General features: G+C 49.5%; 1 protein-coding gene across 2 annotated transcripts in view; it reads right to left on the reverse strand.

Annotated features, from left to right (window-relative positions):
• The window catches only part of LOC144150782 (GTPase-activating Rap/Ran-GAP domain-like protein 3), a 751,818-nt gene that overhangs the window by 262,748 nt on the left and 463,589 nt on the right, over nucleotides 1-25,481 (reverse strand). The window contains exon 1 of one of the 2 annotated variants that reach the window (XM_077682182.1): nucleotides 19,822-21,895. The exons of the other annotated variant lie outside the window; for it this stretch is intronic. Coding sequence (XP_077538308.1) covers nucleotides 19,822-20,057 — 236 coding nt within the window. The 5' untranslated portion in view covers nucleotides 20,058-21,895. Of the gene's footprint in view, nucleotides 1-19,821; nucleotides 21,896-25,481 lie in introns of those variants that run through there. 2 annotated transcript variants of the gene reach the window in all.

Below are 25,481 nucleotides of genomic sequence, written 5' to 3' on the forward strand. Positions count from 1 at the left end.
CACCTTTATTCAGTTCAACCACGCCATAGTAAGCCAGACAGGACGCAGCGAAAGGTTAACGAAAACGGGATTTATTATACCGGTGTAGTCTCTCGATATAAAAGCACGATCGCTTGGAAGCTAGCTGCCCATGTTTGCTTTGAGTATTTCTGGCTTCATCCTGGTCGCGGCAGACATTTTTGGGACGGAGGCGAAAAGCTAAAACACCCGAGAGCCGAGATTTTGGCGCACGTTGAAGATTAATTCGTGGCCCACCACTACCGCGCGCCTCGCAACAGGGGTTGATTTGATTTATTGTAGAATTTAACGTGCCGACGCAACGCAGGCGATGAGGCGCGCCGTATAGTGGAGGGCTCCGGATTAATTTTGACCACCTGGGGATCTTTCACGTCTTCGCAACAGGGTGTGGCTTCGGTGCGTGAAGCAGCGATTTGAACTTGGGGTTGCTTTGGTTGCTGCTACCTTTGGGTTTCTTTAGTGTTTACTATATGGATGAAAATTTTCATGTGACTTTGGAATCCAACCTAGAACGGCCCTGTCATTTCTTATAGCGAGAGGTTTGGCTATTCCTGTGACTTCTACACCACTGCTTGCTCTACTGTTTGCTGCCGGCCGCTTGCACGCTGGTTAATTGAAGCACTCGATCTTTCCGTGACCTGATGGCATACCAAAAAAATCTTCCAGTTGGGGATTAAACGCGCTGAGGCGCCGCGTGTACAATAATACACCGCGTAGTGGAAGGCGATCTATACGGAGTAATTTACACAGTCTACAAGAACTGTAATGAACCGGAAACATGCACTGCGAGAATTACTTTGCTATTCCCAATGAGAGCAGCTAGTTTTTTTTTTTTTTAATAGATAGCGCACCTAAACCAAATCATTGCGGAAGGCAACAACGATGCTGTGCTTGGACAAGCCATTTGATGTTTTCATCCCTGTTGTTCGCCAGTTTCAGGTATTGTGCAGCGGGCGGAAATCGACTGCAGTGGGAGAAAAAGCGCCCCCCATGGGGCGCAGAGGCGTGATGGAAATTGGCCCTGGCCTGGATCACAGCAGAGAGCGGCACTCGTCAGTGCACGCTCTTCGGTTCGCGTACGAGCGCCATTCGGAGCGTTCGGAAAGGGGCAATAAATGAGAGCGCCCGCACCCTGACTGGGTGGCGGCGGCCACGTACGCGTCAGAAGGGCGGCCCGGACACTTGCTCGCAGCCGCGGCTCTGCTCCTCTCGGCGGCCGCCTCTTCCTTCGCCAAGTCATTCGATTAGTCACTGCCGTCACGACAATTGCCACGGTGCGTCCGCCAAACCGTTATTCGTCTAATGGACTTTCTCCCAGCCTCCGCGGCTGCACAGTGGCGCAATCAACGTCATTGCAATCGGCGTGATGAATCGGTTCCGGTAAAGTCGGCCTAACCGTTCTTTTGGGGCGGTTCGAACCAGATATTTCCACCAGGCCAGTTTTCCTAACTTTGATAGCGCCGTTCAGTGCTAACTGTTTGTGCAGAACACCCCCCCCCCCCCCTCCCTTTATTTTCAATGACGACACTTCCCGTTTCGCCTTGTTCTGCTTCATAGGTTTACGGCTTCAAGCTGCAGCCACTCGGTCCACGGAGTTGTCCGGTTCACTTCTTGTTGCAAAATTAGGGTGCGTTAGCTGTGCACGGGACTGTAGTACCATTATCGGTCAGTTACGTTGTACCATTGGCATGAGTGAGCATGCTGTCGAAGGAAGGATCAAATGGCGCTTTTGTAAGCTGGAGTATACCTCTGATCATGTGTTGTACAGAAGCCACGCATAGTTTGGTTTTCTACGACGGCGTTCTTTTTTTTTACCGGAACAAGTACTCACCATTGATAACAATACAAATGCGTTATGGAGCCAACTGGAATTTGCTTTGTGCAGCTGAATTTGCAGTGAACACTAACGATGGATATGCCTAACGTTGAAGGCATCCGCGGCGTTTCTAACAAGCCAGCTATCATTTCGGCGGATTCAAATTGTGCTTACACTTAGCAATGCCTGTCAAAAAAGATTCTCTGGAATTCATATACTTTTACTATTAGTTCGCCTCCCCCCTCTACCTCCCCCCCCCCCCCCCAAAAAAAAAAGAACTGGTGCCATCCCGCCCTACGGAAGAAGTGGATGTCCAGCAAAGCTGTTCAAATGCCGATGGAGGAGGGTGTAAACTGCTTCTCATCGTCTCGGCGGGCTTGTCGCTTGCGCTCGGCTAGTGTCCCTAGTTCAGGGTACGTAGTATCGGCTCTCTTTTCTCCTGGCGCCGCCATGATCATTGGTCAGTTCGCATTACGTGACATTTTTTTACACTGCGATTGTTTATGGGCGCCGGCATTTTATTTATGCGTTTTAGTTGGTTAACTTTGGTAGGCTTAGCTTGTCCTTCCTGCCCTACGACTGCGCGCGACTGACGTCGTTCGGAATGCGAATCAAAGATAACGCGTGTAACAGCATTTCAGCAGCGGAAGTGTGTCCAAAGACGCCGTTTTGCTGCATCTTCGGTAGTTTTGTCAAAAAACGACCCGGTCGAAGTTGGCGCTGTGGCCGTAGATGCGGCAATCTCGCAACACTGATAAACACCAAAATTGTCAACGTTGCTGACTTGCGCGCCTCAGTGGCCGTACTCCAATACCTCATCTACTCGGCTTCTCTGGTGGCAAATGCTGGGCCCTGCCTAGCCTGACGCATGCGCTCGGCGTCTTGGGAAAGAACTGCTCTATTTAGTTGCACTAGTCCTGCCTAGCCTTCAAGGATAACCTGCAAACATAATCTTCAACAGGTATACATAAGGGGGGTACTGCTCACAGACGCCTTATCATCCAAATGCGGTTTCGATGCTTGTTTTGTGGTTTCCTTAAACGAATTCTGAGCTCTATGCCGAATGCCTTGATTAGCCTGACGCATGCGCCCCGCGTATTAGGCCTTGGCGTTTTTGCCCACGGAGATGAAACCGTTGTGGGGTAGAGGTATACAGCTGTGCTGTAAAATATTTGAAAACGTAGTTTAGAGTATGGAAGCTGTGTGAGGAGAAACTGAAATAGTTCTAAAATGCATGAACATTTACGTCACGACATTACAGCTGGTCCCAACGAACACATTGCGTCATTTCGAATTAACCCTTCTATGCGACACGTGGACCGAGTTTCCAGGCGCTCTTGAGTGGTGGCACGCGGACACGCGCGGAGCTGAACGCCCGCAGCGAGCAACGCAGGAAGGAAAGGTCGCGGTTGCGCTGCTGCCCACGTTGAGAGCTGACCGGTGCTTCATATCAAACAACGGCCGTGCAGAGCGGCAAAGCTATACGGCTCAGTGCCTCGGGCCGCTGCGACGCTTGATCGATGTCGCAGCCTGCGCGTGCCAGATCGCCGGTGCTAACGGGCGCTTTCGGCAGCGGAACGCATGGTCCACGAGGACGAAATAACATGCAGCCAATAATTCACAGCGAGCGTAGTTGTCGTCCTCCCTCCAACCACAGAGGGCAGACGAAAGGCTGGCGTTGCCGACGTGGTCGCGAGCCTCACTGTTGTATATTGCCCGCACAAAAGAACGAAGAAACAATCGAAGCGTGCGCTCCCGGAGCAGGCTTGACCGCCGCGGACATTAATGACGGCGCAAACCAGGCGAAGAGACAGCTGCGGGAACCACCTTAATCAGAGCGCACTATTTGCGTTGCGCAGTCGCGTTCCAGCATTAACAGGTATTTATGCCATCCTTGGAGATCAATATTAATTAATCGCGAACGACAATCGCTGCAGTCAGGGGTGGTCGGGGTAATCAACGTCCGTCGCTATGCCGAATACGCTCTCGTTTCGAAGCTTTCGCGTGTTATCGTATTTTGTCATCAGTACGTACCAAAAAAAAATACAAGCAAAAAAGCTGAGCGAGCTGGTTCATGCTGTATGATCGGTAAATGCGACCATCGCCCATATTTATTTATTCCGCTGCTCTGGGAGCAATGCATTCGTGCGGAATTCTCATCGATCTAGTCCCGACAAAGCCCAATGTGGACTGAGCAGACGTGATGACTGTCGCTGTTTTATGCGGCATCGTCAAAAAAAGTTACACTTTGCGACGCATTTTTTAGTCGGCAATAAGGGACTCAATACATCGCCGTCTTCGAATAACAATACAAAGCTATAGTTTGAGACCCGTAATTTGAATAAAAAGCCGCCAGAAAGACAGAAGGCTTATGGAGTTTTATCGCAGGACGGAATGAATCGCGAAGTCATCGGAAGCAAGACCCCGCGGTGTGAGAACAGGAAGCACACGTACGCGCCTCGCGGGACAAGGGCAACGTCCCAAAATTCAAGCGCATCAACCCGGACCTGTCTAAAGTGGCGAATTCATTGGGATATTCGTGTTCTGTATGTGACCGCTTCTGGTGCCATGACGATTTCAAACTGCCGCAGTACGTGAGCGCCTGTGCTGGAAGCAGCGCTTCCAAATGCCGATTGGAGCCCATTTCGCGTGCGCGGAACGTGCTTACATTACGGTGCGGAACCGAAAGGTGCCACCGTCCTCGACGCCAAATAGATACACGTATCCGTCGAAATCGCCGGTATTACCAGCGCTGAATCCTCCGGTGAGTGAACGCCCATATCCTCGCGCGTTGGGTTCATGCAAATATCTCTCCTGATTATGTGCGGTGGTGGGCGGTATACGGCATAAAGGGGTAGACAGCGAACGTGCCGGGGACGTGACGTTATTGTGGGAATTTTCTACAGCGTCATCGCAATGTCGTAGTATATCGGAACGTCGCTGCAGCGACGGCGCAGCTGCGCTGTATTTCCGCGTTCGAATAATCGTCTCCCAACATCTTTTTTTTTTTTTTTTTTTTTTGCAACTGAGCGCTCCGGCTGTCTTTTCCAGCGGAGAGTGCCAGTGCTATAGGCCCCCATTCGGGGCCTTCGTGCAATTGTCACTATAGCCCTCGGAGCGGCATAGAGAGTAAACTGGCGCGGCGGAGCGGCACTGGGGCCAGATAGAGAATGAGCCGTTTGACCTTTAGGAAGCGTCGGAGCTTACGCAATGATCGCAGCCCACAGCAGCTAGCGTTGCTGTGCTCCAAGCGCGGTTGCATGGGATGCGTAAATAGCAGTTGCGAGATGAGGAGTGCGCACATGCTCATAGTTTGAGTAGGGATTGAGTAGGGACATCCCGCAGCTAGCTCTCGCTCCATTTCCCCCGATATCAGGTGTGCCGCAATTTTTAGATGCTTAAACACTTGCACGCAGACTCAGCGAGGACGTCTGTCTGTAACGCTTGGGGTGTGACACTTCGGCTGCACGATAAAATGCCATTTATAAGAGGCCCTGAGCATTCATATCAGACGGCTTAGACGGCGCCTAAAAAATGGCTTCCAAGCAATGCACATTGGTGTAATAGGGAAGGTGACTGTAAACGGCGTCGCTGTATAGCAGCGCTAATTACGCATTTATCCGGCAGTTCTTACGAGGGAGTTTCTTCAATTTCTCTGTGTGGGGGGTGGGGCGGTGCAACATTAAAGCTCATCCGTATTGAAAATTGTATACATAATGCCTCGAACGCCCATTACTAGCACAATAACCGAGATGTGACACAATGAGCAAGATACTGGGTAGCACCCGTAGTACGACTTCTTTTTTGTTTCCATCAACGCGGCCATTCGCACCGTATGTACCAATTACACGATATTTTCAGGTCATGTGCGGCTGCATGTAATGAGAAAGAAACATTGGGAAGTGAAGATGTGCTCTAAGTGAACAAGGCAATCATAGCTATTTACATTAACTTTCGGAATCGAATTAAATACGGATCAGGTAGCACTTATGCACAATCGAATATGAATTCAATATTGATTGCATCGAATATTAACGGAATACAGGCTCGCGGTTCTTTTCAGATAATGAATAAACCGGTTCGAAGGCAGTTCGGCGTTTAGCAAAATCTATTTTTGTGTATGTATTGTCAGAACAGAAAGTTAGACAGGAACCTAAAGAGGCGTTGCAAAACGCGTTAAAAAATTAAGGTGCTCCGTGAAAGAAGAATGATATTTGTCCTTGTATGCTACAGAACAAGAAATGTGTACACAACCACCGCTCAAAAACAGCGGAGGCGAATTCGTGCGAATAGGCAGTCCGACAAGTCCCGTTAAATGGATCACTCATGCGGTCCGTGTAACGTTTGCGTAAACAATGCAACGATCAGGAGAACTTTTCTGATGGAGGCGTAAAGCAAAAACTGCCGTGTGTACGAGATTGCGGCGCACGGTAAAGATACCCAGGTGGTCAAAATTAATCCGGAACCCTCCACTACGGCGCGCCTCATCGCCTGCGTTGCGTCGGCGCGTTAAACCCCACAATCAATCAAATCAATAAGGAGAACTTAGGCATGGACATTTACGGACCGCCCTTTCGTAACTTATTTTTTCTCAACGGCATGACATCGTGCCTCGATGCCACGAGGCGCGATAGCTTTAGCGGAAAAGTTTATCTGAACAACCAGGTGTTCTATAACTTGCGTCACGCGACGCGGTGTTTTCGTTTTTTTCATCGAAACAAAAACTGTGACCCAGTTTCGAGCCATCTACCTTGTGCGTGGCCGCAGAACGCTACCTAAGTGCACTCCTTGAAAGTGCCGCGGGTCTTCTTCGGCACAATGCACCACTGCGGTTCCAATCACTCCGACCAACGAAACAACAAAACAGAGCTCACAAAAGCACAAGGCGTAGGTACGATTCGACTAAAAAACCATGATCTCCAATGCGACATAGGGCCACACAAAACACCTCGCTCGCAGTTGGTCATGCTAGTCGAAGAATGTAGTACTGCGTGAAATCGTATTCTAGGCGTCTTTGGCGACTGAATTCGCGGCGTTAGTCGTACTGGTTGATCCGGAAAGTGTGTTGCGTCGAAGCAGACACACGCTGACCGTTAAAGCTAAGTGTACAGTAACGACAAAAGCTTACGGACGACGAGGGTGCCGACTTTAGACATTTTCTTTTCCCTTGCGGCCTGGCGACTTCTGTACGTGTACTAAGCGTAAAAAAATGGTTGACTTATAGCGTAGTTTGCAAGGCCACAGAATACAAAATACGCGGGGTAGAAAACTCCAAAGGCCAGTATCACCACCCGTTACAATTTTTTTCTCATTATGATATTTGTGTCCTCAAAAAAAGCGCATGGAGGAACGGGATTGGCGGACCTTTTTAACGCGTTTCCTATAAAATAACAGCAGTAAAGTATAGGATCGTGTACATGTGAAATAAACGTGCCTTGCAGCTTCTGTTGAACACGCATTCCTAAAAAAACGCAAACTTTGCTTCAATATAGGTATTACCAAACAGACAGCCTCATTATCCTGCGCGGCAATCCTTGTTTTAGTTTCGGTTTCGGTTCGCCCCATTGCCTCGGTGAACAAGCGTAACCGAAAGGTTTATGAAGATGGACGCAAATGCAACCCCCAGCTCGTACCACCATGATCTACAACAAACTGCGTCAAACAAGGGACGTAATTAACGGATGCGACGAAGTGACGAAGCTGGCTGCTGTTCATTATTTCTGCACCTTGTCATATAGGTTGCAGCAGCTTAATGGCTTGGTCAGTATGTGCGCGGTGCTCGGCCTGTCCTGTCTGTGACGTCCTGTTTTGCGTCGCGAAAAGAAAAAAAAGGGGGTGGTGGAACGGGAGAGACAAGCGGCAATTTTAAATATGTATTTCTGAACAAATCGAGCCCCTTTTTGCTGTCCAATACCAACCGGAAACTCTAAGAAGGCTGTGAGCTTGCAGGTAAAATAAACAAAAACGGAAGTACTTTTGGTGTTCGTTTATTAGTTTAAACTTCTCCGTTATAAACAAACAGGCGTCAACACCCCCCCCCCCCCTTCCCGCCCGGGGTTGTAATGCTGGAGAAGGAATTGCCGCATATTGCTGCTCTAGTTGTGCGCAAACGTTTGTTTACGACTGAACGAGCAATACAAAGCTTATTAACTTCGCAATGAAAACTTTCGGCTACCCCAAAAGATTTTTACGTCGTAGACTGCAACCCTGCTGTTCCGGGAACTTTCGACCTCATACTTGGAAACAATTTGGACAGGCAGTGTCGATCTCACCGGCAAAAATTCGGAAAAGAACCTGCACTCGAAGGTTATACAATCTCAATATAAAGGTGCGCGCTTCTGGAAGTGGTGAACTCTATTTCCGCATCATTAACGACAACTTCGTTTTGCAATAACACCACCCTTGCTCCTTGCTACATGCTCTTGCATTATCCCACACTTATTTGAATTGTTTATTATTATTCAAGCGAAGCTTGTATTGGCTGACTTGCGCTGTCGCTGTTGGCGTACGCCAAGACCCCTTCCGGCAAAGCCAACCTTATCCACGAGCTCTAATGATGATGATGTTTTTGAAGGTTCTGGCATGGACTCGCTCGATGGGATCGGCCAGGGGCAAAGTGTTGATTGTGCCCCTGATGGAGCTTGTATAGATAGATTGTTGGAGCTGTGCTATTATCACGCCACAATGGGCACCAATCAGCGTCATCGCTCGCATGATGCCACATCGCAGGTGCGGTCACTCGCACTGGTCGGGCAGTGCACCTTCTAGCGCGGCATGGGTAGGCCGAGCGTGATTCTGTCCGCGGAGGAAGAGCGGACAGCCACGAAGAACGTAAACGTTCCGAATAATCGCAGAAGAATGATCTACAAATAACGTATACCAAACATTTGCGTTCGGGTAAAGCCCAGCGAAATGAGAAGGCTGAGTTTTGGTCGATCGATGGTTTTGCGTTTTCATTTCGGTTATTGCGTTTTTGATTTTGGTAGAAGTGTTTTCGTTTTCGTTTTGCGGTCATTGCGTTTCCATTTTGGTCATTTTCATTTTAACGAATGTGCACGCCTGTTTGCGGAGGGATGAAATTCATTCGGATTATTATTATTATTATTATTATTATTATTATTATTATTATTATTATTATTATTATTATTATTATTATTATTATTATTATTATTATTATTATTATTATTATTATTATTATTATTATTATTATTATTATTATTATTATTATTATTATTATTATTATTATTGTTGTGTTGTCTTGATTTTAGTTTGTTTTTATGTACGATTTGTATATGGTGTACCAGTACCAAGACCCTAGGGTTGTTCCTGGGCACCGAAAATAAAGGTTGATTGATTGATTGATTGATTTGGTTTAAAAGGCCTCCTTTCAATACCTTTGTGATTAGATAAGTGTTTTATAATGCGCTCGTACGGCTGTGCCTTCTGTGGCAAGGTGTTTTGTTTCGTTACTTTCCTCTGGATAACGATCGACACGTGGCGGTTGGCAGGTACAGCGCGCGTGCAACACCGCAACAGCCTTTTGGACGCGAAAAAATAGTACAGAAAAAATTGCATTGTTCTTTATTTGTGACACCACTGCTCCTGTGATTGTAACGGGTGGCACAAACATGTTTTTTTTTTCTTTTTGCCCTCAGCCAAGCCTGCACCCACGAGAGTTTGTCTTGAATTGTGTTAAAATAAACGGAAGCGGCGACAAAAACAACAACAACAAAAAGAGCGGCTGGTGGGAGAGTTGTATGATGGATAACGCGCTATGCGAAATGTGAGTCCCTTTCTTTCGCAGCCATGGCAACCAATGCGCAGCAGCCGAAATGCGAGTTACAATGGCGTTCCGAAACGCGCGGTGAAATTGCGAAACTCCGAGTTCGCTGGAACTCCTGTGCTGCCGCCACAGCGTCAGAGCTTTATACAGCTGACGCGTACGTACACAAAGCAGTCACCCGTGTAAATAAAAGCGTGCTGTTCAGAATCAAGATTTTTTTTCGTGGCTTTTAACGCTCGGTATTTTTTTTTGGCACGTTTGCCGTCCCAGCTCTGCCATAGCTTTCACCACATCCTACGGAGAACTGTCATTCTTCAATCTCTAGATGCGTAACTCACGCGAGCGAGAGTATAATTCTCGTTATTTTGGGCTGTCTGGTTCGAAAAATTCCGACCCGAGTATTCTACCTTCGAATCTTGGGCTTAGCGTGTACCGGCAAAGCACCTGGCCCATACATGAGGCGCGTATAGCCAGGGAGATAAGGAAACATCCCTCCTGGTGAGGGGCGCCCTTAAGACGCACCGAAATCTTGAACCCACATGTTTTCTCATTTTTTTTATACATTTCGCCTGCATCGGAAATACAAAAGCCGCGGCCAATAGCCCCCTCGCCCTCACCGCGGCGGGCAAGTAGCCCGCCTTGCGAAATCGTATATGCACGCGCACTGACTCGTAACTGGCTTTAATTGAAATGAAACAGACCACTGCGCATTCGCCTGTAGATATACTATAGCCCTGGTAACCAAGGGGAGGAAGGGGGCGTCGCTTCGTCTTTGCATTAAAGCAACCTGAAGGGGGGGGGGGGGGGGGGGGGTGCGGAGGGGCAGCTCCTAAGGCATATAATGTTGCGCCATCTCACGCAAAAAGATACCTTCGTTGCGTTGCCTTCTGGGCGGCGTACAGCGGCAATGCAACACTTCCGATAAACGCTTAAACTCTTTCTTTCGCATCTGGAAGCACTGCGTAAGCTATAGGCCTATAGGTATCGCTAGCACGGAGCGGCACTGCATGATTTGCTCGTCGCAGCAGATATGCCTTCCATTATTGCTTTGCCTTTGTGGCTTTCTTTTTAAAGTGGCTACCGAATGCGTCCATTGATGCTACTGAAGGAGAGCCGGCCAATAGCCGCTACACCGCTGTAATGACGTAATTCCAGCGGTCGAAGAACGCCAAGACCGGGAAAGAGAGAAGACCCTTTTGAGCAAGTTTCTAAGTTATCTCATGGGCATAGAGCAGTAATTTTTGACTAAGGTACTTCGTGACCCCCTGTTCTAACTACTGGATGTCTTGGTTGACTAGGTTCTGCAAGCATTTGAGATTTCGAAAAAAAGTGGAAAAAAGCGTTGCAGGGTCCCTTTAAGGTTACTGTCAGAATGAAATCGGGGTCCTAAGCGCCGAAGGTACACCTGCGCTAATGAGGCGTGCGGTAGTGGGGGGCTGAGGATTAATTTAGACTACCTTGGGGATCATTCACATGTGCGGAAACCCCAACACACGGGCATTTTAGTTTTCGGATACATTAAAGAAAAAACCACGGCCGTGTCGGGGTCAAGCACGCGTATACTCCGCGACGGGTAAGGCTCCTGTCCAATTATGTGCGCTCTGACTGCGAGAGAGGAGTCAGGAAAGCAGGGATCAACAAGTACGTTGTAACCAAGATAGGACATTCTAATAATAATGACAGTAATAAAGATAATATTTCTTTATTGTATGTACAGCATGAACGAAATAAGACGTAGGGACCCGTTATTCGACGCCCGATAAAAGGGTTCCAACAATGACGAAAAACATACGGGCATAGAAGTCACCGCAAGGAGAATGAAGAAGTCTGTCTGTGTCGTCAACAATTCATATGCCAATAGTAGCGCGATACGCGAATAACGGCGGCTTCTTCGCGGGCGACATATATATCCTGCTCTGCAGTTTCACAATACGGGTGTTTCTGAAACATGTTTACCGTCCTGGGAAATATTTTATCGCGAAAGAAAAAAAAAGCAATAAAACACCCTGTCGTACATCACCCTTCGTAAGCTTCTTTTGTTGAAGAAGCGAAATAAAAATAAAGCGAACGTCCATGCTGTATACATACGCGGCCTTTCAAGAGGATTGAGGGATAAATGTTTCAATATAGCCGGGACGATTGTTTTTTTCGGTGGAGAATTCAAGGTACGGGGCGCCGTTCGCGAAATCCCCCGAAAATTGTGAACCCTGCACGCGGATTGAGAGCGCAGATATTCAGTCGGGTTGGTTGCAGGTGCAAAGTGGGGGCTGAGCCGAGAGTACGGCAGAGAGAGGCTGCAAAGGAAATCGTATCGCTGTGCTCTGCCAGCTGCAGCCTCTGGCCAGGAAATCTTCGAGAGGCGCGCCGAAGCCCGCTAGAAGAAATGCCTCCTTGTCAGGTCACACAGATTCACATGATTGCACTACTTACACCCGTGGCTGAAATCGGCGAATGAATTCCTGTGAGCGCGCAGCTGTCTGGAAAAAACTACGCAGGCACAAGCAAGTGCTCCGGAACTGCACCGAAAAAGGGAGATAGATTCTTCCACTTGGCCGTGTCTTTTTCGCCACTCTGGCCCACACAAACAAGAAACCTCTCTCCTCCAACCTCTCGCTCATCCCCTGCATAAAACTCCGGTAATAAAGGCCAACCGCACTGGTCAGAAATGGTTTCCGGCCGCGCAACGACGATTCTATAGTTAAGCCACGGACATATATGTTGTCTGCGGGTAAGCCGCATTCAGGAACGTGTAAATAACTTTCCTACACTAAAGCTTGACGTTGGCCTAGTTGAGTACAGATTATTGCTCGAAAACTAGCGCGGGAAAACTTGGACGAAGTAGAGTACAACCACTTGTGGTTTACCTCTATATACTTCGTCCAAATTTTCAGCGCTGGTTTCCAAGCAACTTCACTTCAAAGAACAGGCATTTAAATCCCCGAACTCAATCGTTATTTCAGAATTGGCTGCAAAAGAACCTATCGCTCCATGTTTGGTAAATGCCAATCTGCGATTACGACCCAGCCTATTATTCTCCGACCTCATCAGCAAAACATGGTGTAATGATAAACTGTGGAGTGCCCCTTGATTGCTCTTATCCACTTGTTTCCTTCTATTTTCGCTTCAGTGACCGCGGGAGCCTGATGTCGTGCTCCCAAGTACGCGAATGTGAGCACCGAACACTGGTCGCATAACAAGATGAGTGAACAAAGAAAATGCCGATAACGTTATCAGGAAGGGCCGTATCCGCAGGGCGGCCTTGAGACATTTTCATCACAACGAGCAGCTGAATGACTGCCGCGTTTTTGTCGGCCGCCTGTGATCGAGCGCCACGCCAATCTTTAGGAGCTGATGAATCTCCACACGTCAAGACGACGTTTCGCGTGGCACTACGAGCATTTCACGCCGCCGAAAACTTCCCAGATGTGACGCCTGTCCTGCCAGTGGCTTCAAAGCTACTTCCAGTCAATCATAGATGGAGCATGGCGGCTGCCTGACCTCATCGAGCAACACAAAATGGAGCTAGGACGTAGCCATCGGCAAAGCTTAATTGATATCGTAACACAGTGGTGAGCTGCGCAAGTTGGTATGGCGTCATTCTGGACAACGGCGCGAAAAAAGACGTGGACGAAGGGAACGCACAGGACGCTCATCCTGTCCGTTCCCTTCGGCGTTTTCCTTTCAGAGCTCGTCGTGTCCGTTCCCATCGTCCACGTCTTCTGTCGCGCCGTTGTCCAGAATGACTTAACTTATTTTTAAGCGTGGGATTCCAATTTGAACGTTCCAGTAGGACTAAAAATAATTTTATCGAAGAAACTATTTCGAGTCGGCGTCAAATTTGCGAAAGCCCACAAAATCGTCTGTCAGCCGGATGCACATGAAAAAATAGATAGCCAGTAAACAAAAATTATTCAGGCACGACTTTGACGGACGGGGACCCAGACAGCGAATAGTTGACACAAATCGGAAAGGCAGACGGAGGGAACCTAGAGGCGCGGGTATGTGCACTGGTTGCGCAGCCGCAGACGACGTGTTCTGGTCAAATGTCTGCTTTTGGCACAACATCGCGTGTCGTGCGCGGCACAGCCGCGCTCACCCGTCAACTCAGTCGTCTCGGTTGCGTGCAAACAGAGAAATATATCTAGCGGAATTAAACAACTGAGCGCCGAGCCAAACCGCAGTGACTTGTACGCTCTCCTGATGGGACGCCTCTGTTTTAATGGCAGCGACAAAGATTCCAAATGCCATGCTCTAGTTGTTGTTGTTTTTTTTTTGTTTTTTTTTTTGCACTGTAAAGTGATTTTCGTCGAACAATGTCAGCGCTGTGTACGTGTCACATCCACAGGTGTTTTCAGAGAAGCGCTGCTGCATCTTCTTTTTTCGCTCACTTCATAAACAATATATCCTTCCTGAAGTATTCGCGACTCTATAGTCATTTCGTAAGTAGGGTCTCTGAGATGCCACGTAAGTGTGAACATAATATACGCCGCCTTCTTTATATATATCAGGATGCGGAAAAATTGTCCATGTTTTTCCTTTCCCGTTCCCGTTTGTGTGCGCTAAGTGTGAAAGATGAATACGGAGTACTTTGACAGCGAGCTATGTATAAGAACAGCTTTCCGGGTGGCATGTTATTGAAACAGTGTACAAACCACAGCATACAAAGCGCTTGCGCTGACGTCATTGAAACATTCTGGCGCATGGATATGCGTAACAGCGCCGAGACAACCCGATGATGCTTTGCCGTCCGGCGCCCGCCAGGGGCGCGGAAATAATGCATTGGGTTTGTATACCCTTGAGACTCGGGTTTTTCCTCTTCCCGCAAGTTTCTTCGCGCTTCCGTTTTATCTGCTCACTGGTCTGCCGAGAATGTAAACGCATTCGCATCATTTCTCGAATTCTGGGAGGCTTGGTACCTTCGAGATCACCTTAAACAGAGCATTCCACGTATCAGAATGACCCACAGTGCACGTCGTAGCTAGGAACGGCGGATTCAACTGTTTCATAATATGACGCCGGGCCTATTCCGCGTTATGCTTGCGCAAACTCCGGCATCCTATGTATATATGTATAGTGGTCGTGCCGAGAGTGAAATTCGGCTGTCCCAGCTGAAAACCTTGCACCGCTGTGGGAGGAAGTGAAACAGCGAAGGACGCCTTAGAGCGCGTACGAAAGCTTTGACAATTTCCTCAATCGTCATGACATGAAGAACAAGAAGGAATGAACTCAGAGCAACTCCCACTTGGCAGTGCTGGAGTGCGTTCACGATGGGGAAAAGTGCTACCGAAACGATGAGTTTGTCCCGAGAGCTTAGTACCGTATTCTTGCTAAGTCTTCGTTTCGCTAACGCATTTTTCAATCGAGAATTACCTTGGTCAATCCGAACACGGCCCATCGCAAGGCGCGCGTCGATGTTTGAACGTACGCCGCAACCAATGCGAACCCTTTCCACCTTTGTATCTTTGTTCTTATTACTTTTGGGCACCAAAGATATACCGACACGACACCACAGGACTTCAGACTTGACTCCAGTGTGTCATAATGGGACCACCGATGTTGCTACGCCGTGTTCTGTGGACATTCATAATGACTACGTATCGACAAAAGAAGCCCGGCGTGGGTCCTTCATAGCTGTCGTTAATCTGATCGACTTCTCATATCGATTTCTTTTTTTTTTGCCCTCTGCATGTCATGATGAACCATTTGATTCAGTAGATATCCCAACGCTCATGAAAGCCCGCGAAGCCAAAGGGAGGAGCGAGTGCGGTGCTGGGGGATGAAGACAGACGAAGAGGAACAATGTTAGGAATGACTAGCTGAACTGCCACTGAACGACACTCTGGTTAGTTAGAACTTGCCCGTTAGGCGCATTTCGCATGATTGAAGCGCATGAGTAAGGACTGACAGAAAATAGATAGTATAATAAAGATAAGGCAGTGATATTTTTACGCGGCAGCAGAACAAATTAGACGATCCATGAGATGGCAAAACGATGTATTTACTCGATGTCGGCAATGGGAGAGGCCGCGCAAGCTCCGCGCCGCACACAGCTTTTTCTTCTTCAAAGATCGGTGGTTATGGTTCCACGTTCCACTGTCCACATCTTCGTCTTCATGTGATCGCATCGAGTGCTCTTTTTAGAGAACGCAGCCGAGAATCATAGAAGAAAGTCTGGACAGTGAAGGTTTCCTCAAGATAAATTTCAAGAAATATAGGATAAGGTCAAGCCATGATGATGGCCCTTACTACGCAAGCTTGAAAAAGGGGAGGGACATACATTTTGGCAAATAGGAGCCTAGGTCACGAATGAAAAATCCCTCGAAGGATTAACATTGGATGGCGCGAATTATGGAAGAACCCCGATACAATCAACGGAACCGTGCCTGCCTCCACATCGAAAGATATAGAACTTAACGTGCATACTGTGGAGGGGGGAAGGGGTGGTATGGCGTAAGTGTTCCTGTGAAGGAGAGGTTCATTTATGCAGCAGAAACTTTAGGTCTTAGAGTTACTTTTTAGAGATAATTGAGAAATTCCGAAAAGCCGTGCAAAACAAGATAACATAGGACTTTGTTAGAGGAGACCAACATGGATGACAGAGTGAAGACGAACGAGCGGTAACTTAGACTAGGAGCAACAAGTGTATACCCCAGCAGGGCATGCGATGCGTGACAGAGGCAACAGGCGGACAGTAACGGTGTGGATAGGCGAGTCGAGGGGGGGTGAGCAATGGCAGTACAGGGCTGATAACATTGTCAGCCGGGGAATGGGTGAGAGGAAGAGCAGGGCCAGCTAAGAAAGAAGCCTTCGTCCTGAGACGGATAAACAATGCTTACCCAGGTCCCAGACAGTTATTCAAAAGAAGTCCTTGCATCTCCTCTAATATTCGTCCGCATATGCTACACAGGAGGGTCCTGTCTGTCAGCAAACTCCGGCGTTTACCTACCACATTCTGTGATGTGCAGCACCTCAGCGATAATATATGTCAATACTATTTTGAAGATTCAAATTTTGGGGGTTTCCCGCACCGACCCTGCCCCTTGTAAATAAGGCGCGACTAGTGTATGGCTACAGATTTTAATTTACACCGCCTGGGGATCCTTGAAGTGCGCCGAAATTTTTTCGACAGATGGGTGTCGGCATTGTCTCCTTCGTCATAAAATAGGCCTCGGCTTCCGGGCTGGCATCCGTGTCCTTTGGCTCACCAGCACAAGGCCTTTGTTATCAGTAGTGTAAGCTATTACGAGGATATTATGCTGCGCTACAGAAATAACGGCCAGAGCGTATGCCTACACGTTACGGTGACAGCGAAATAAGAGAGCCCGATACGGCGCACGTAACGGGCCAGCTTCGAAACGTGAAAGATCAATTTGATTTTAGCAATACCTAGCTGATCACAACCATTATAACCATTTGGGCTGAGAGAGGCATGTGGGTTTTGAATTCATGTTTTATTTATTATTGCTGGTACGAAAGCATTCAATTGACCCGGTGAGGCAAAAAAGCCGGTGGCTTCGGCGTCGGATTTGCCTGTAGCAGCGAAACGGCGCCTAAATTCCCATTGGCCGAGACGAGATGCGCCATGCGGCTGCGCAGAAAGTGCCTCATAAATAAAAAAAACACACAAAGAAAATTAGTGTGCGCCTCCGTTGAGGCAGCGCCTGGGCATGCGCAGAGCCACGAGGAAACCCGCAGTGCGGCGGCAGCAGTGGCAATTGTTCGCCTTGCGCTCCCCTCGATAATGGCTCTCGTTAAACCATGGTTTGATTTCAGCGCACGCCGCGCCTAGCCTCGTGCACCCCGGCCGTTTATGATCATCCGCCCAGCGGCGCACCAGTCCAGTCGTCCAGTCCGGCGAGACAGGGTACTCTGCGTGGTGCCCGCGGCGCGTGCAATTGGCGATTAATGCGATCGCACTGGCAGCTCGTAGCAAGTGCTTACGTGTCCCCGGAGTTTCCCAAAAGTAGCTGTTGCATTGCCCGATCGTTCTGGTTGTGGAATTTTCGAAAAGCGGACCGGCTATAGCGTTCCGGTGTCCGCCCTAAGACGCGACATATTACGCCTGCTGGTGGCAGTTCCTTCTTTTAATATCAATAGATACCCACCTACATACCTACCGGCTTTCAGCATACAATAGCGCCATGCGTGCTGCGCGTGGATACCGACAAGAAAAGCTCCCATAACCGTTGCAACCTGCGTGTATTCGCCGAAAACTACTTACTGCCCACTTACCCCCCCCCCCCCCCCCCCACACACACACACACTAACCCCCACCCTCCTCAATTCTTGTTCTCCTTTAAAAACCGCGTAAAGCACGCGGCAATCTTGATAACGGTTCGTTACCGGTGCACAGTACATCGAGACTCAAGCGCTGCCCCTCGGAGCCCAGAGGGCTACGGAAGCGCTACTCCTTTTTCGAGGTCCTCGGGTTTGTCTAAACTATTATAGGGACGCGACCAGCGTGCCGCAGCCCGCATTGTAATTGCCTCTCTATTTATTTTAATTTTATAGCAGATTCGTTCTTTCTCCAAATCCCCTTCTCCAACAGGACTCTTCTCTGGTTATTGCACTACGGCGCAATCAACTCCCTACGTGCCACTTCTATGGCGGGGTTGTCGTCGGTAGACCGTGCGTGACGAGCGTCATTAAAACTTACGCTAAAGAACGCCCATTACGCCTGGCTACCATAAAAGCGAGGGCTAAGCAGGTTCTTTTTTCAGCTCACCCTTACGTTACCCAAACCAACGTACGCTTGGCAATGTGCATGTACGTATGTATAGGGCCCGCATTGACTGAACTGCAGAACTAAAATACGGCAAATGGTTTTGAAGCCCCCCTGGCTAATAATGTTTTAACGAAACTTCATGTCTAGACCCCTTTTATATAAACTTGTAGTCTATCTTCCTCGTGAAGATTTAGATCGCTCTCAGAGCAAGAAAAAATTAATATTTCTGATGAGCGCTTTAGCTCTGTTAGGGGCAGTGGATTGGAATATATTGCTGGAACACTGACATCGTGTGTGTCGCTTCATCCATACGTATTAGTGTTTTAAGATCGGAACCCGCGGTTGCAGTTGGCTGAGGGAAACCGAATGCTGCGGTGACCTCTCTATTCCGCGGCTGTGCATCTACGCCCCTGTACTTACGAAGCGTTGAATAAAAAGAATGGTCGCCATCCCGCCCTTCGAAAGTGGATGTCCATCGAGGCTGTTGTAGAGCACTACACATGCTGATGGGGGAGGGTATGGAATGCTTCTCACCGTCTCGGCCAGCTTGTCGCTTGCGCTCGGCTTCTCTGGCGGCAAATGCTGGGCCCTGCCTAGCCTGACGCATGCGCTCGGCGTCTTGGGCAAGAACTGCTCCATTTAGTGACACTAGTCCTGCCTAGCCTTCAAACATAATCTGCGGACATAATCTTTACCAGGAACACATGGTGTGGGGGGTCCCATTGTTCATAGGTGCCTTATCATCCATAATGCGATTCAAATGCTTGTTTTGTGGTGATTTTTTTTTAAAATAAACACTGAGCCCCACGCTGTATGCCCGCGATTAGCCTGGCGCATACGCTCTGCGTCTTAGGCGAGAACTGCTGGGTCCTGCCTGGGTTTTTCGTTCACAACACGAAATTTTCCGACCAACTAGAGGCTAACAGCTTCGCTGTGAAAAGCAACGTAGAGAGTTTTTCTTGTTTTTGTATTGCCTACATCAGTGTTTTCATTGGCTGAGCCGCGCGACAGGCGCTGGGGCACTCTACAGCTAACTGTCTAGCTGCCATCACTACCACTTTATATCACTATAGATCTCCCCTCCAAAGTGTACTTTTAGATTCCTGATCATATTCGACGACTGAGAAAATGTCGTCTCGAAACGGCGGCGAACCAGTTGCCAGATTGCAGCGTACCCCGCGGGAAGACGCGAAGTACGACGACTTTGCTGTCGCTTCAGACGTCGGGCTGAAAGATTATTTCAGCGTGCGGTCAACGACGGACAACTTAGAATCAGCGCACAAGCGTCTACGTCCCACGCGCTCTTCACGTTCCGCCCACAGTCTAGTAAAAGAGCGAGGCTTGAGAACGTGTCCCCGACCAGGGGCGCCACCGCACCAGGCGGCCGCAGCGTGCACTAGTACAGAGTCCACCGCGTGGCGAGCGAAGAGGAGCCGCTGGTCGCGCGGCTCGTCTTGGCGGTCACGCCGGGCCACTCACCCTTGTCCGTAGCAGCTGTTGACGGCGAGACGGTCCGCGGTGCCCGAGGCCGAGCAGCGCCTGCCCAGGGTCACGGCCCGGGCCACGGCCGGCGGGCTGCGAGCGATCAGCGGCGGCAGCCGGTCCACGCACAGCGAGCGCGACCGGTCGCGCTTGGGCGGCAGCGTCACCTTGACGCTCGGCACGGCTGCGGACGACAGGCCCAGGCGCAGCGGGAGCTTCTTGCGCCGATCCATCGCCCGTTGGACCGCTAGGCGAGGACACGGACTGTCGGGGAGTTCGCACGGCCGACCAGACTTCTACGCGGATCTGAAGCGACCGTCGCAGAAGCGTCCGACGATCCTCTTCCCTAGCTTCCAGCCGCGCGTTGTCCGCTCGAACGACTCGCGACTTGGTCAGTAGCCATGACGCCAGCTCAGGCAGAGTTCCCGGTTCAGTAGCATCGTGCGCGGCCGAGATTTGCCTGGCAGGACAAACGATATGCTTTGGCTGACGTCTCTCTCCCGCTTTGAAATATCCCTGAGCTTCTTTTAGTATTCAAAGATCGACGCAGCAACGTGAGAACGAGCTGTCCGAAATGCTTTCATTCGAGTCAAAAGCTGCGAATTTCATGTTGGTTACGCATTTAAGCGGTTGCACAAACAGGTTCAATGATGTGTACGCACAAGTTACCAGGACGTTACTGTTGTCTTCGAAAATGCTCGCTTCATGAGTATCTCTCAGTTTTTCTTTAGCCGATCAGCGCCGTCAATGAGTGAATGTGCGTTGATCGACCGAACTGAAAGTTTAAGATATTTCCGGAAGCTAGATTCGATTTCCGATAGCGACCTTGATGCTGGTGAAGTTAATAAATCTCGGCAATTATGGCCATGCAAGGCAAATTAGGTGGACCCTATTCAAATTGCTTCAAGAAACATATACCCATCTCGTGAAGTACAGTAAAGTCAGCCAATAGAGGGAAAGAGACCGCGATAGTTCAAAGAGGTGGAAAGCAACCTCGTACAGTAGCCGAACCGGAGCTTTCTCTGCGAGAAGATGACAGCTGCTAGGGACAGACACAGCCGTGGATTGGATCCGGACCTTCCAGGAGTGTCAGACTTTCGCGGTATAGCGCGCGTTATGTCGTGTCACTGACCATTAAGCTGCAAAGAGCGGATTTCAACGAAGCAGGCTCACAGAGTTCAGCCGTTGTATTGACCGGCTGCTTCAGTCCCTTCAAGAAGCATTTGCGGACGACGTGCTCGTCACTTGAATTAGGAAGCAACACCAAAGGAGCGGCTTAGAAGCAGGCTAGACCTCGGTGCCAGGTGGTTGCAGAACTGGCATGATGAGTGAGGCTACCGAATAAGAAACTGGGCTCTGCCGCGTGTGCGGCGCAGCGCGAAAAGAACGAACAAAATGTGGAATCCGAAACTTCAAAGTGGACAAGCACGGAGCTATAACAATCGACACCTTGAACAGCCAGGAAACAGTGATCCTAGCAGCAGTACAGTGCAAAATAATCGCACTCAATCGCCAATTGAGTCACCAGATACGCTGTGCCGGGGCGCGATGTCAGCGACCACCAACCTGCAGCAAACTGGAAAGTTTCGTTCCGTCAGCAATAAATCAAGAGAAGGAGTAGAGAAACGTCCCACTTGCCTGACAAAACGCTAGCAAATTTTTCAAGAACTCACACTTGGAACCACAAACACCAATGCCAGCGGTTTGTCTCACGGCGCCGTCACAGCCAGCGTTAGCAGATGATCTCACGAGCCCTTGGCTGTCTCCTTCGACACGCGCTTGCGCGGCTCACGGGTCGCGAATAATGACACCGCTTTCGGTCGCGCCAAGCTGTTCCCTCTGGTCGGCACGCCGCAGTCGGAGTCTTGGGCCCACTCGCAGCAACGGGCGCACATGTACGCCGAGATGTCCAGCAAGCGCAGCGAGGGCCCGCAGGAGAGCGCGCCGGGCAAAGACCGGACGCCCCTCGGTCCAAGGGTGTCCTCACGAACGTGCGGCCGTCACCTTCGTCCTCCGGCGACAACCCCCAGAACGCGTCTTCGGATTGTAGCAGACGACGCGCGACTGCGGCGCCGGAGAGCGAAAAGGGGGCTCCCCGCCGAGCGGGGCGGGAACTGACGTCGCGGCTACGTCACAGCCCGGGCAGAGGAGCTTTTTCCGGAGCGCGGTAACCGCCCACCCCAGCGCCGACACTGGTTGCGCGCCTCCGAGGGCCGCCGACGTGCTGCTGCTTTTTGCGGCGGCTAACCAGCGCCCGGTGTGCGGTGCACCCGCTTCCTTGCGCGGTTAATCAGCGGTCCCAGTTTTCTCTTGCCCCCGACTCCCTGCACCAGGCCTGGAGATAATGAGCGCCGAGAGGTCGACGGTGCGTGACGCCGGGGCGCTGTCAGGTGCAGTCACGGGCATCCCGGCAGTTGCTTCGCTGTACGGAGCAGCTAAATCAATCCGACGCACCTGATGCCCAGCTTCCGATATAGAACAGCTCATTAGGCGCTCTTTCGAAACAGCGCTGCTGCGGCGACATTCTTCCCGCCGCGGGTAAATGAGTTCACAATTAAGAGTCGGAGGCAACGAGCATTTTACTCGCTTTCCGTTCCTTTTTGTTCCGCGACTTCGAGCGTTCTGTAAAGCCCTGAAAACGCCCTCCAATTAACGTTACATTAAAAAAAAAAATGCTACGAATATATTCAGACACACACGACAGTCACAAAGCTGGAAGACGTAACGGATCCCTCTAGATTCTTTTTGAGCCAAAAAAGAAGTGACTATAAAAACGCGTTCATCTTAGCTTAAAATTAGCATCATCGAGGTGTACTAATAAGTAACCAACCGTCTGTGCGTGGATTGAGAATTCAGAAACGCTATAACGAGGAAATAATGTAAAAACAAATTGCCACATGGGGCTTAACGCGCGTAACTAACGTCTGACGTATAAGGCGCGCCGAACTGGAGGGCTAAGGGCAAGTTTAGACCGGCCAAGGATCGTTAATGTAAGCCAAAATCTGGACACACCGGAATTTTCGTTTTTCTTTGGGGGAGAGGGCACGGATGGCCAGCACGGTCCAAGGCATCCCGGACTAAGGAAGCCTCCAACCGAGTGGGTGTCATAATATCAGCACCTTAGCTCAGACAAATAAAGGTTATTCCTCCTCCTCCTCCTCCTCCTCCTCCTCCTCCTCCTCCTCATCATCATCATCATCATCATCATTCCTCCGTTATAAAACCAGGCGCCTTGGCCGAGATCGACACCGCGTCGTCGTGTTCAGCAGCACAACCACGGTGGGTAAATAATATTTATTTACTTGACGAAATCACAAACTTCGGAATCGTTGTTTGATCATGCCGTCGCTGCTGACTTCATAAGGATGCAGTTTGCGCACTGCTGTACCAATTTTCACGTCATTAGAGCGTTTTAGCTGACAGTTTTTCAAGGCCCGCTCCGCTCCGAAAGCAAGCGGGAGCGCCATTGCGCATGCGTGGTGCGCTTGGCCGCGCACGGCATTGGCTCCGGTTGCGCTGAGCGTGCCGCCGATACTGGAGCGGACCGTCGAAAACGGTTAGCTAAAACTCTCAATAATGTGGGCTGATTGTGAAGTATTCCAGGAGTAAATAGATGCGATTCTGCCTTCTTTTGCTGGCCTTTCACGAATGCAGGTTGTGTAGGCCCTACGAACGTTCCAGTTAACCGAAATTTGCACGCCGAGGACTAAGCACCAGGTCGAGGGTTGGATACTGCGCTGTGCCAGCTTCTTTGGTGGTGGAGGCGAAAAACAGAAATAACCGAGTGTATCGGGACAATAATTCGAAGCCCTCCACTACGGCGTGCCTCAGCCCATGTGCCGCTGCGGTGCGTAAAACCCCAACTTGAACTTTCTTATGTGCAGCTCAAGTGGCTCCCGCTCAATGAATATTTATATCACTGCACGTACGGAAAGACAACGAGATGATTCCCAGTTGTTAAGCTTATCATATAATTGTGCTAAACGAACCTACCCCTACGTTATCCCACCATCAATTTCACCGAAGTTACAAATTCCTCGTGGCAGTTGTCGGATTGCGTGCTTAGAATGCGAAAAAATATGGCTTCCCCTGGTGATGCTCAACAAAGCCTTCTTTACTGCTTCATCGTGTTGGCGTCTCTTGCTTCGCGTTCGTTTCTTCGTCTTTTGGGCGGGAATTACTTCGACAGGCACACTGGCGACCACTCTACACTACAACTCCCCATACGTGGCTTGGGTTGTCCTGTTCTACTCACGTGCCGTCACTCTCACCTCTCACGCGATATGGCGTCAGCGCCACACGCGCTGGGCTAACCCTAGTTCCGCCGCTGGCAACCTGCTGAGGTAGCGTGGCGGTGACGCACTCGGTTCCTACTCTGGAGGTCCGGGCTCGATTCCCTTGAGAACTCCAACGTATCCAATATTTTTTTTCCAACTAACTGATTTACTTTATCGAAATAATTCACACAGGCACTTCAGCACAATTTTCGACATTTTTGCAAGAGTTTTTAATCTTCCCAGCGGCGGCGCCTTTTCCTGTACCGGTCAACGCCGCTTTTTCGCACGACGGGGTCCGTAACGCTTTCGCCTCAACACTCCCTAAAGTTCTCATTCGAAACACGTGTAAGTGCGTCCTGTGTAAGTGCTTTTCTTTGATATCACCTGCCTACTGTTGCTAGCATGCAGAACTTCGGTGATGAGCCATTGATAATAACGCCCGTCGCAAAGTAACCTCAATATGCGCTCGTTCTTTCAAATCTTGTCTTCACCTGTAATTTGCTTTAAGAGCTACAGCTACATATTGGAGGCCGCCATGGGTTCCGGCCGTCCTGCGTCCATTCTGAAAGCTTCGTGTAAAGAATTCTTTACTGCGTACATATGCGCAATAAAAGAAGGCCAACTTTCGTAAAATCCCGAGTGACGGAGTTTTGTAACAGCATTCAAGCACAAAAACTCGCCCGTGTTGTTGATCGCCGAACGAACACTCTGATGGCACGCGTTTTCTGCGGAAATGGAAAAACTGACACTGAAACGTGATGGTAGGTGGCTGTTTGCCTCGAGCATGCCTCGCTTGTGGACGTATTCCAGCAATCGCTGCATTTCACATCGCATGTTGTACAGCGATTTCTTTTCTTTTCTTTTTTTTTTAATTTAGTAGTGGTACGGCGGGATTCTTAAAAGCGGTGCTTGCGCTTCCAATTTCATTTGTTTATTACACGAGGATAGACTTACCGGTCCCAGATGCCCGGCATATCCTGGCAGTATGGCAAGTGCGTCAGAGCGTGCCGCTTTTTTTTTTCGTCATTATCAACAGCACTGGTCAAGTCGGATACGTTTGAAGGGGCCATGAAGACACCATACAACCTTGTTTTCTTAAAAAAAAAAAAAAAAAAAGATCCCGGGCCATCTCCGCTAACGTGAAACCTGGAAAGGGGCGAAGCATGCAATGTATAAGTGTATTCTTGGCTCCTTGGCGTTTTTTCCCACGGAGATTAAACCATTGGGGGCAGAGGTACACAGCTTTGCTGTAAAAGTCTCGTGTCTTTGAAGCACGAATCATTCTAGCACGAGGCGTTGGAAAACGAGTGTCCCGGTGTTTGAGTACCCTGACTACATGAAACGACGACGACGACAGGGGACGCCGACAGCCCAAGCCCC

The sequence above is a fragment of the Haemaphysalis longicornis genome, unplaced genomic scaffold (genome assembly GCF_048455015.1).
Source record: "Haemaphysalis longicornis isolate Haplotype H1 unplaced genomic scaffold, Haemaphysalis longicornis Haplotype H1 scaffold_1, whole genome shotgun sequence".
Classification (NCBI taxonomy): Eukaryota; Metazoa; Arthropoda; class Arachnida; order Ixodida; family Ixodidae; genus Haemaphysalis; species Haemaphysalis longicornis.